Source organism: Carlito syrichta, unplaced genomic scaffold (genome assembly GCF_000164805.1).
Source record: "Carlito syrichta isolate Samal-C Ts95f unplaced genomic scaffold, Tarsius_syrichta-2.0.1 Scaffold316215, whole genome shotgun sequence".
In the NCBI taxonomy this organism is placed as follows: domain Eukaryota; kingdom Metazoa; phylum Chordata; class Mammalia; order Primates; family Tarsiidae; genus Carlito; species Carlito syrichta.
In genome coordinates, this window is record NW_007260311.1 from 484,660 (window position 1) to 496,596 (window position 11,937).

The 11,937-nt window shown below is 43.4% G+C and overlaps 2 protein-coding genes across 4 annotated transcripts in view; one reads left to right on the forward strand and one right to left on the reverse strand.

Moving 5' to 3' along the window:
• FBXO15 (F-box protein 15) overlaps positions 1–909 on the reverse strand; it is a 73,948-nt gene extending 73,039 nt beyond the window's left edge. Inside the window, exons 1-2 of one of the 3 annotated variants that reach the window (XM_008073930.2) lie at positions 773–887; positions 416–523 (exon numbers count right to left, since the gene is read on the reverse strand). Coding sequence is in view for 2 of the 3 variants with exons in the window: in XM_021706940.1 (XP_021562615.1) it covers positions 773–909 (137 nt within the window). In the remaining variant the exon portion in view is untranslated. Of the gene's footprint in view, positions 1–415; positions 524–772 lie in introns of all 3 variants that reach the window. The other 2 variants (XM_008073931.2, XM_021706940.1) reach the window with 2 other exon arrangements.
• Positions 910–1,638: 729 nt separating this feature from the next.
• Positions 1,639–11,415, forward strand: TIMM21 (translocase of inner mitochondrial membrane 21). The gene is made up of 6 exons (XM_008073933.1): positions 1,639–2,189; positions 7,128–7,190; positions 7,291–7,388; positions 10,551–10,624; positions 10,707–10,812; positions 10,908–11,415. The coding sequence occupies exons 1-6, from the start codon at positions 1,889–1,891 to the stop codon at positions 11,010–11,012; spliced, it is 747 nt and encodes a 248-aa protein (XP_008072124.1). The 5' UTR covers positions 1,639–1,888; the 3' UTR covers positions 11,013–11,415.
• The last annotated feature ends 522 nt before the right edge of the window (positions 11,416–11,937 follow it).

Genomic DNA, 11,937 nt, shown 5'->3' on the forward strand with positions numbered 1-11,937 from the left:
GGCCGGGAGCGGCCACTGCACTCCAGTCTGGGTGACAGAGTGAGACTCCAACTCAAAAAGAAAAAAGAAAAAAAAATTCGCCTTCGTTTTCACTGTAGGAGAGGACCACCCTTCAGTTTTAGGGAACCCCAAGAGAAATGAGAAGAGCCTCTAGACACCAGCCCCAGCCCCGGCGTTGTGATAGGAAGACAGGCAGACCAGGGCGAGGAGCTGAGTAATGCTTGGCGGTCTAAAAAGGCAATCGGGAACCGCCCCCAGATCAACCTGCATGCTGGAGGTGGCTACTTAGGGGCGGTGGGTCCTCCGAGAGAGAAATTGACACGGTTTTGAGGAGCACATTCTACTGCCCTACGTTCTAAGGTCATAAAAAAAGTCGAAAAGAGATTCTCGGTTACAGAAGAGCAAAAATACTAACTCAGGAGCGCGTGCCGCGGCGGGAGGGACCCATGGGTCACCTATGGGCGGGGACTCCAGCTTCGCACCTGTCTTCGCATATGCAGCGCATCCTCTCGGCCCAAAGCCCCTGGATGGACAGAGAAAAAAATATTTCCTTCGAAAGCTACTCTACTTGTATCATAACCTGGGGTACCCCGCGTTTCCAGGTTTAAAAGGTTCCCTCTGGTCCTTCTTTCAGACACCTCCCCCATTAAAAAGAGTCGCGAGTCTTGCGCCCGAGCTAGACGAATAAAAGGCACGTGGAAGAGGGCGAGGCGGAGACAGGGAGGGGCTTCCCCTGCCGGGGGCACCCCACCCGCAGCCCGCCGACCGTCACCTGAACCCAAAGGCCCCGGCGCCCCTCGCTCCCCTCGGCGCCTTCTCTCGCACCGCGCCGGGGCCTCTGAGAGGCAGACGCTGTTCCTGGACGCCAAGCCAATGCTGCTGCAGGGTCCGACCGCGACCGGTCGCCATGGAGACAGTGCTGGGAGCTCCTGCCGTAGGGTGGCACGCCTCCGACGCGCGTGCGCAGAAGTCAGCCAGCCCAGCGCGTGCGCAGACGCGTGGCCGGCGCGGCGCGTGCGCGGCCCTTCCTCGCGCCCCCGGGGTGAGACCTGCTGCAGACGCCACCGCCTTAACTAGAATTCCGGGAGCAGCCTACGAGAAACTTTCGAGTCCTGGCTTTTCCTACTCTCCCACGTTCTGACGCCGCTGCTTTATGTTTAGCACACCCAAGCCTGCTTTGTGGCTGCCTCGGTCATCTCCACTTGCTGGCTGTTTATTGTCCGGTTTTCTTTAACAAACTGAAACACAAAAACTAAATCATGTGCCCATAAGTAATAGCAAAACCACAATCACATGGAGGATTTCCCGGTCTGCACAGTCCTCTCAAAAGGGTCATGAAAACACTCCTCAGTTTGTAACTGCTCGTTTGATTTTGGCAAGCTCTACTTGAAGCATGCAAGGAGTCCTTGGCTTAACTGTCTCTCTTGGGGACCTGCGGTGCCCGCGCAGGCAATCTGCATAGAGTATTCTGGGCCAACCGCACGCCGTAGCCGCCTTGCATTATGGGAGTTGTAGTCCCTTTTGCTCTTCCCACAGCAGCAGCCCCATTAGGACTGAGATCCGTCAAACTACTATTCCCAGGGCTCCCAGGGCCTTCCCAGGTTTCTTTGCGAAAGCATGGCGGGGAGAGTGTGAATGTCAGCATAGAAGGTACTCAGAGCATTTAATTCAAGTTTTTAAAAAGAGGTGATAAGGGAAAGTGGACATCAAGTTTACTCAGGAGAATTTTCTTCTTATTATGCACTGCTGGTCAAACATTTTCTTCTTGACACGCCCTGTAAATGTGAATGCATAGACCTGTGTACGTGTCCGACTGGGTGTGCAGCGGATTGTGTAGCCTTGCTAATTTTAGTTAGCATCGTCCCTACGCGGAACAGTTTCTATAAACATGACTTGTGCTTTTTTACGAGCCATACGGTATACGGAGAAGCTGTACAGGTCCTCAGGGAAGCGATTGTTTTTGCCATACCTGGTGCTTAACAAAGCCTGCTTGAAGACTGAGACCAGTTTGAAATGGGGACTTCAAGAGCCGAAGAAAACGGTGCGATCTGGATGTAATATTGGAGTCACCCGGAAAACCATCTGGACACAGGGACCGAGTTCCCTAAAAGCAAAGGAAGACAGCAGCAAACAAGTGTCTGTGCACAGAAGTCAGAGCGGGGAAACCGCCATCTCAACGTCACAGAAAGGTAAAAAGGAATACTTGTGTAATTAGTCTTTCAACAAATATGACAAAAACTGTCAGTGCCCTTTTACACCAAGTTCATTGCTAAAGGTAGAAGAGCAATTCACACAAATTAAAAGATAGAACCGCTGAAACACAGTTTAGAAACAAAGAATATACACCTGCAATTTTCTTCGCCAATTTGGACTCAGATTTAAAACTTGATCTCAAATTTGATATAACTTTGTTTCATTATGCCTAGGAAATTTTTCTCAACTTGTATCTGTTCTGGTGCATGTAATAAAGAATAACTGGATAGGACGAATAGAAAAGTGAGAGATTTTTGAGTCATAATCAGTAGGGAGAACTTTATGTAACTCAACTCAATAAACAGTTCTGTTGAGTAACTATTGTTATAACCAAATACTGGTGTAAACTCTAAAACTATAGAATTAAGGATGTCCAAAACATCATTTGCCCTCAGATATTACCTGCAGTAATAGAAAGAATATATAAAAATAGAAAGGGGCTGGGAGTGGTGGTGGCTCACACCTATAATCCCAGCACTTTGGGAGGCCAAGGCAGGAGGATTACTTGAGACCAAGAGTTCAAGACCAGTCTAGGCAGCATAGTGAGACTTCGTTTCTATAAAAAAAATCAAAAAACTATCTAGGTGTGGTGGTGAACGCTTGTAACCCCAGCTACTTGGGAGTCAGGAGGATTGCTTGAGGCCAGGAGTTTGAGACTGTGGCAAGCTGTGATCATGCCACTGTACTCTAGCCTGGATGACAGAGTGAGACTCTGACTCAAAAAAAAAAAGTACAAAGGATGAAGTGTAATTTTGTCAGGGAAAGTCAGACATTTGTGTAGGTATTTTAAGTTTAATTTTTGTATTGTTTGTTTCACAAGTAACTTGCAGAAATAAGAGGTATAGAAAGTAATTTAGACGTCTATGATTATACCACACGAAGTTGACTTGTGAATATTTTGGTTTATGTTATTTCAATACGTATGATTTTTAATAATTTTAACCAAAAAATTGAATTATAATGTACCAGTTGCTCTCCTAAAAGCAAAGGAGGCTAATTACCTGCTGAATATGTCAAAATATAATCTAGATTTTCACTCATAATAGCACTTAAGCATGAAGGAACAGCGTGTATGCAAAGGTGAAAGGCATAGATGTGTTAAGCAACATGTGTGTCAGGTCATCTGACTCAGGCAACAATGCTGCTTGGGCTGCAGACCAGGCCTGCTACAGAGCCCTTTCCTAATCTGGACCCCTTTCAAAGACTATAACCTTCCTTGTTACTCAGTAAATGGATGAGAGCCATAGTCCCAAATACAGAATATGCTGCCTCCAGAATTCAAAGAGGCCTATCAAGCATTGTAGGAGGATGCAATAATTTGCCTTTTACGGGAGATTAATAATTTGCCCAGCATGTCCCAGACAGCATACCCCTGCAAGTTTCACTGATATGGTTGGTGAGGCTTAGAATCTTTGTTGGGCCCATTTCTCACACTTGGAGCCCATCTTACCAAGCCTTGCAACAAACTTTCCCCTGATTATTTATTAGCATTAACATAATGGCATCGCTGGATAAATGTAATACTCTGCTAAATGTCCAGAACAGCATCATCCAAATAAAACTTGCTGCAATCATGGAAATGTTCTATTTGTGTTTCCCAGTATGGTAGCCACTAGTCACATGTGGCAGTTTAGCACTCAGTCACTTGTGTGACTGAGTAAGTGAATTTGTTTAATCTTAATTAATTTAAATAGTCATGTGTGGATAGTGGTTGTTATTTTGGACAACCCCAAGTCCAGAAGTTTCCAGTCTTTAAAGATTATATTATGATGGAGAGTGGAAGAATTAGCAAATCTCGGGCAAGGCCATAAATATACACTGTTATTATCTGTTTCATGTTACTACAAACTACTACTGCTGCTCCTTCTCAGTAGAAATGGAAAAGAAAGTGTTCTTCAGATCTATGTTAAAAACTTAACACACTCCCATAAAGTTGCCATGTGTGGCATTACACCTGTGTTGAGGCTACTGCTTGGTTAAGCTTGCAGTGAACCACTGTCATTTTCTAGCCTCAATTTAGTTGTTCTAAAGGGAAGACTGATAAATTACATGGCACTACGATGGGGACCACCACCCCTGTATCTTTAGGTTTTTAAGATTGGCACTATTTTTGCCATTCCTCCTTGGATGCAATATTGTTTTTAATTTACTCTCTTGGTCACGGGGCAGTTTCATAGTTTCTTTTCCCACCATGTAGCTCTTAATGGTAACTAAAGTAGGGGTTGTTGCCAGCTACTGAGTATATCCATTTCCTTTATACATTTGGCAATCAGGTAAGCAGCCAAGACCCTGGACCCAGCTGTGAACCTCTTACATGCCAGACTCTATTACATGGCCTTGTATGCACTGAACAGCGTGGGCCATGATGACTCTGGATTCTTCAGTTATTGTCAGCAGACTCTATGTCCAAGTTGATAGCTGTAGGTCCCTTTGGTGAAAGACCAGGGGAATCATACACACTTGCTTAAAGTCCCTCAGAGAACCCTAGCTTTTCCTTCAGTAAATGGGTTCCAGGTCTGAAAACTGATTCAGGTCCAGAAACTGGAGCAGTAATAAGGACTTTGCATTAGAGCAGCTGCCTTCAGCCTCCAGATCATCCATATCAATGTCTTGTGATTATATAATTGAACAGTATCCCTGTCAGCTGCCCATCAGCCTTGCTCTTGGGAATGCAGCATTCTAGTAATCATCTCTTGCACTCTGCCTGGCTGCTACTCCAGCCTTGCTGTTCCCTATGATAGTTGTGCCCGCCCTGGGTTCTGATTAACGCTATGACCTGGTCTGTATTTCAGGATTCTTTTATCCTTGCTTTCAGAGAATCCTGCTCTGTAACAATGTAATGGTGACTTCCTTGGGTCTTTGACAAACAGTGTCCTTCAAGTCTCCTATAAACAGTCAGCTGGTGGGTTTTCGGGCTTTATGTCTTATATCTCCTCTAGCTAAGCCTATTGAGCCTTTCCCCCAGTTTGTCATGGCTGTTCTGTCAGCTTTACTTCACTTAATGGGGATCATCCCAAAATCCCAACTAGAAGCTGCTTTCTAGGACCATGACTGGTATCACCTGTTGTGGGGCATCCCGAGGAAGTGGACTCAGAAGGATGTGCAGAAGAAGGTTTGTCAGAGGGTTGTAAACACATCTTGAAGGGTAGCGGGAGCAGGACTGGGCAGAGGGAGACCCTGAAGTATGTTTTCATTCGGGGACTCAACCAGTCTCTGGGGCTGGACTGACCAGTCATTCCTCCTTTATTTGGGAGCTGAGTCTCCTGCTGGGCCTCAGCCAGGCATTGAGGAAGGGCTGGCCTGGGGAAGCACAGTGATCTAGGTGAGAGGCTCCTGGATGAAGGATACCCAGAGGGGAGTTCAGTGGAAAACTCTCAGTTGCTGGTGCTCCCACAACTGGGAGCAACCACCCACAACACCCACTGTAGGAGGAGTGGATTTCAGGAGCAAAGGGCATGAGGGTGTTCTGCATGAAGTCCTTAGCTCAGAAGAGAAAGGTGGGCAGTGAGCAGCTTCCGTTGGAGACAACTGTAAAGTAACACTCAAACAGAAACTGTAAAAAGGTATAGAACATGAATAATATTCAGCACAGGGCTTTCCACCTATAGTAGATACACAGACCCCAAGCAAAGCAGGAGTAATTTTTGGGGGGAGGGACGATCAGGAATCCAGGGTGTTGGGGCCAATGACCCAGTTCAGGTAATAGGGACAAATATAGCTACATGTTAGTATAGTTGTTACAGTTTTCTCAGCTTGAGACTTAATGTGCAGCTGGCAGCTATTATGTACTCAAGTGTATTTTGTGACATTAATAGAGAGGGGAATGAGATGTGTCGATGTAGGCCTCAACTCCTAAACCTTGGAAAGAAGACTGGACTTGTGGTGACAATTGCCATTTGCCTCAATCTCATGCATTACATAGATTTTAGCAGATACAATCTTTTTATTATTTAAATCACATCTCTAAGCTGAGAACCTGTACTGAAAAGTTGAAGGATTGTGCTGTGTGGGTTGTGTGATTTTATGAAAGAAATAAAGCTTGTTATACAGAAGGGAAAAGTGGGGAAACAATAAGTAACTTCTCCAGGATCACCTCTGTTAAAATTATATTGTTTTTCTAAAAAGAAATTCATGCGAGATCTATATTTAAGAAGTCTGGGTTTCTAATGTGGTGAATAAATCAAGCTATAAATAAATAAGCTATAAATACCAAGAGGTGGTTCACTTTCTCAGAATCAGTGAAAAGTGTAGCCACAATTGTAATGTTAATTGTAATGTTATAGCTCTTTGCATGTGTATGAAGATACATCTACACATATGTATATACTCTGTCCCATAACAGTGTCTGGATTGCATTTCTTTAGCTCTCAGCTTCTATATAATCCATATTCACTTCTTTTATTTTAAAAAGTAGTCTCTGCAGTTTCATTTTCTAAGTGTGTTTGATTCATAAATCTTTCTAACAATCCAAATTCCTGTTCTGAATTTAATTCTGTTTTTATTTTCTGCACCAGTCAGTGTGTCTGGGGGAGGGCAGCATTTAGGCAAGTTACTGACTGTCACAAGTTGACACCTACTTTGATCCCTTAGTCCCTGGTCCCTTTGGTGGACAAATCCAACACTCTTCCTAATCTGTGAACAGCAGATCCAGGTCCAGGGGCAGTTGTTTTCACTCGTGGGGCTGGATCACATGTTAAAAGGATTTCTTCATCCTGGAAATCAAGATAGCATTAAATTATAATATTAAATTAAACTAAAGTGTAGATTCCCAAGTCCTGCTCTGAGAACTCTGCTGAAGTTCTGGCAGCAGGGACATGGTGAGCATACCTGATTACGGCTGGCACGCACAATTGATTGCTGTTTTCTCTCTACAGTGAAAGAAGCCGGAAGAGATTTTACCTACTTAATAGTGGTGCTTATTGGAATCGGCGTTACAGGTTGTAAAATACAGCAAGTATAACACCCCTGAATAACTCTGTCACTCACCTTCTGGTGTCACTGTTGTTTTGCTTCATCTTCTTTTTCTGTGATTTTCAGGTGGCTTGTTTTACACAATTTTCAAAGAACTTTTTTCTTCATTCAGTCCAAATAAGATATATGGGAAAGCCTTAGAAAAATGCCGATCACATCCTGAGGTAAGTTCTGAAGACTGAGTTACATGGACTCTAATGACAGGGAGAAAATGTCAGGGAGAAGGAAGCAGGCGTAATTCAAGTACCTGAATTCTGAAACTCATATAATAAATATCTAATGGTTGAGTTGTTAGTACATTGTTAGTTCCTTGTTGTTTAAGAGTTCCCAAAGGTCAGTGTACAGGTGTTTTCATGCTAATTGTACAAGAAGGTTGTTTTACTTGTTGTTTGTAGATATTACAGGCTTAGAATACACCCAAACATCAAACTCATGTAGTAAGTTTCTAATCTTTTTTTTTTTTTTTTGAGTTGGAGTCTCATTCTGTCACCCAGACTGGAGTGCAGTGGCCGCTCCTGGCCACCGCAGCCTCGACCTGCTGGGCTCCAGCAATCCTTCCGCCTCTGCCTTCCAAGTAGCTGGAACTACAGGCATGCACTACCACGCCCAGCTGATTTTTTGATTTATTGTAGAGATGAGGTCTCGCTGCCCAAGCAGGTCTCAAACCCATGGGCTCAGGCAAGCCACTCACCTCAGCCTCCCAAAGGCGCGGGATTACAGACTGAGCCACCAAGCCCGGCAAGTTTCTAATCTTTTAGAAAAGCCTGGTTCATGGCCTCATAACCATAATGGTCAGTGTTGGCACTTACAAAAGTGTGTCCCATGCCAAGCACACTGCTCAGTGTCTCTGTGCACCGTTTTCATTAAGTCTCACAAGAACCATTTGCATTAGGTACCACTGTTATCTCCAGTGTGCAGAAGGGGAACTGACACTTAAAGAGGTTAAGTAACTTCTCCAGGATCACTGAGCTGGTGAGTGGGAGAGCCAGAACCTGAAGCAAAACTCATCTGATTCCAAATGTTATGCTCAACCTGCCTCAGTCATGCCGTGGGAGGAATGGATATGTGAGAAGCCTGCCTCCGTTCATTGATAGACCCTATCAAAGGAAGACTGTATATTGTGGCTTTCCAGTCACAGGTAGCAGGCTAGTGTGGCCAGTAAGGTGTCAGATCCTTACTCCCTGGGTAGAAAACTTCAGCAATGAAAATATTACTCAGCAAACTCCTCATTCTTTCACCTTGAATGATAACAGCAGATAGCATCACAGATATCAATCGAGGCTGTTCTTTACACTGACCAAGGGGTAATGGCAGAGAAACCTAGACTTTGCAGACCCTGTGGAATCCACAGGGCGATCTTAGCACAGATGCTGGCAATGGTTTTCCTTGGGGCACCGACTCTGAGCGCACATTCAGTTTCACTAATGGTGTCAGGGTGAACCACCTCAGAAGCTAATGGTCTGTGGCATGTTTCTTTTTTAAATCCACTGATTTCTCTTAATTGAACTCTGGGCAGTCTGGTAACCATGGAGAAGGAGGCAGAGAGGGAAGGGCATCCCTGAGTGTATTGAAAATCAGTAGAAAATAAGGAAGGCTCTCATTATAGTTGTTAGAAATCCAAATATCTGACAAGAAACACTTTTTACAGATTACAAAAACACATGCAGTGTAACCTAAGTGTTAGGGTGCATCTGTGGAGAGACATGAAGAATTGCTGTGTTAGAAATTTCGCCTTTCATAGATCTTTCAGCATTTTGAACAAAACAAAAAACTCCACAGAATATTCAAAAGAGTGAGAGAAAGTTAAAGTCATAACTCAATTTGTTGCCTAAAAGAACTCCACAAATAATAACTAACTTTAATGATTTTGTCATCATTTTTTAAGACACTTCTCTTTGCCAGGTACTTAAAAAAACAGAAAATCCCAGGCCAGGTGCGGTGGTGGCTTAGCCTGTAATCCCAGCACTTAGAGAGGCCAAGGCAAGAGGATTGCCTAAGCCCCGGGGATTCCAAACCAGTTTGGGCAACTTAACTTGGCGAGACCTCATCTCTAAAAGAAATCACAAAAACTAGCCAGGCATGGTGGCATGCATCTGTAGTTCCAGCTACTTGGAAGGCTGAGGTAGAAGGATCACCTGAACCTAGCAAGTCAGCGCTGCTGTGGTCGTGAGCATGCCACTACACTCCAGCCTGGGTGACAAAAAAGAAAATGCTAGTGTTCTGATATTGACATGTTTAATCTGTTAAATTATTTGGAAGGTTGTTCCATGTGTTTCAGCCACACAGTTCTGAAATGTCTGTCATCTTACATATTATTCCTTTTTATTTATCCTGGGAAATGTGATTCTGAAGATAGCAACGAAGAGTCTAAATAAAAATGTTACAGAGTTGAGGGTTAAATTTTTTTAGTTTGATGTCAAATCTTTATTTTTTTAGACAGGGTTTCACAGTATTTGCATTTTAAATTCAATAAAAACTCCATTTGTATTTTATGTGAACTTTCACATTAGGAATAATTGATTCACACCTATAGCTCTGGTTTATTTTAAGTGTCATTCATACTTGTCTTTTTCCCACTGTGTTTAGTGACTTTAATAATTATTGTGATCTCATAGCTTTTAGTATCAAATCCTGTTACTTAAATTTTATTTATTTATTTTTTTTTAAGAGTTGGAGTCTCACTCTGTCACCCAGACTGGAGTGCAGTGGCCGCTCCCGGCCACTGCAGCATCGATCTGCTGGGCTCCGGCGATCCTTCCGCCTCAGCCTTCCGAGTAGCCGGAATTACAGGCGCGCGCTACCACGCCTGGCTAATTTTTTGATTTATTGTAGAGATGAGGTCTCGCCTACCCAAGCGGGTCTCGAACCCGCAGGCTCAGGCAATCCACTCACCTCAGCCTCCCAAAGGCTTAAATTTTATTTTAAATGTTCTGACGTTTTTTCTTCAAACCATAAGTTAGTAGGGAAGTATTTGAACACTGGTTCAAATATTGTGGGAAGTATTTGAACACTGTTTCAAATATTATGCTGTGTCTGTTTTTTGAAGGGGAGTAGGAAGCGCTTCACTTCTTGCTACATTGTTCTGAAACTACAAGACTCACCATGTAGTTGTCCATTTTCATCTCTGCATGAAATATTTGTTTAAATTATGTACAGGATGATTTTTATATAGACCTTGTTTTAGTTCTCTTATCATTGGAGTTTTATTTTTTGAAAGGGTCCTAGGCTTACTGCTTTTTTTCCTAAAATAACTTGGTTTGTCAGAAACTGTTTCCTTTAGAAGCTTAAGAAGTAACACAAAATAAAGCACTGACTTTCCTCTGCAGGTGGTGAGTGTCTTTGGCGAGCCAGTGAAAGGCTATGGGGAGGTGACGAGGCGGGGCCGGAGGCAACATGTCAGGTACTGGATAAATTCAGAGGACGCATGGGGCAATCTTTAAATGAAAGGAACTTGGACTTAGGTGCTTTCATTTTCTTGACAGTTTCATTGAATATGTAAAAGATGGGCTGAAATACTTGCGTGTGAAGTTCTACATTGAAGGCTCTGAGCCCGGGAAGCAAGGAACAGTGCATGTGGAAGTGAAGGAGGTGTGAGCATTGCAGTCCTGGGGAGGCCTAGGGGGACTGAGGGTTTTGAGTACTGGAAGGGAAAATAACACCTGGACATACTGCATTTTTTTCAGAACCCAGGAAGTGGCGAATGTGATTTTCAATATATATTTGTAGAAGTTGAGTCCTATCCTAGAAGAACTATTGTCGTGGAAGATAATCGATTCCAAGATAATTAGGAGAATCAATCAGGCATGCTGTTTCCTGGTGGTTGTTAGGTGGTTGGACTCACTGTTCTCCAATTCACAGCTCTTCCAGAATCTCTTCAAAAGAATAAGACAGAAAGGAGTATAGTGCATATAAAAGTGAGTGTATTAGGATATTTGTTGCATTTAAACAAACTAGAGATTTTCTTGTGGGAAATTATGAAATAGAGCATATTTTATGTTCTCCCATTGAATCGTTGATCATGACAATATTTCTGCTCTACTTAACATCATCTTTCAGGATGAGAAATTTTTTTACTGAAAATTTTGCACCATATAAATAAATAATATAGATTTTAGTATTTTATGCTTCTTATATTGCATAACTGTATAAAGCCTGCAGAATAAAAATAAAATGAACAAAAAGATATCAGAAGCAACTTCTCTCCATGTACTCTGGAGTCTGACTTGAGATGAACATGTGAAAATATTTGAAAAAAGTGAACAAGTTGGGAGTTACCTCAGCAGATTAGTCTCAGCTGAGAGACAAGTCAAGGTGGGGTTCAGACTTGAAGAGAGACATGAAAGCTTGGGAGAGCCCCAAAGGAGATGAGAGGAAACTGAACAGGGGTGCTGGCCTGTGTGAGGCCGGACTCAGGAGCTGAGGGGTGATGCTGTCTGCTCTGTTGCACCATCTGCTCACATGGGCTCCAGGTGCAGGACTGGTTGGTGCAGGCAGGAGAACTGATCTGTGGTTAGCTTGCTGGGCTCCTCTATGGCATGCAGTTGACCTTCTTTTGAAGAATGCACACTGTTAAAGAAGGTCAAGGTAGAGGAACTTGCCTAGCCAGGTGTCAACACTTCCTGGAAAGCCACAGTAATTAATACAGCATAGCATTTGTGCATCGATAGACAAACCAGTGGAACAAATAGAACAAAATAGCCCAGAACAGATGTA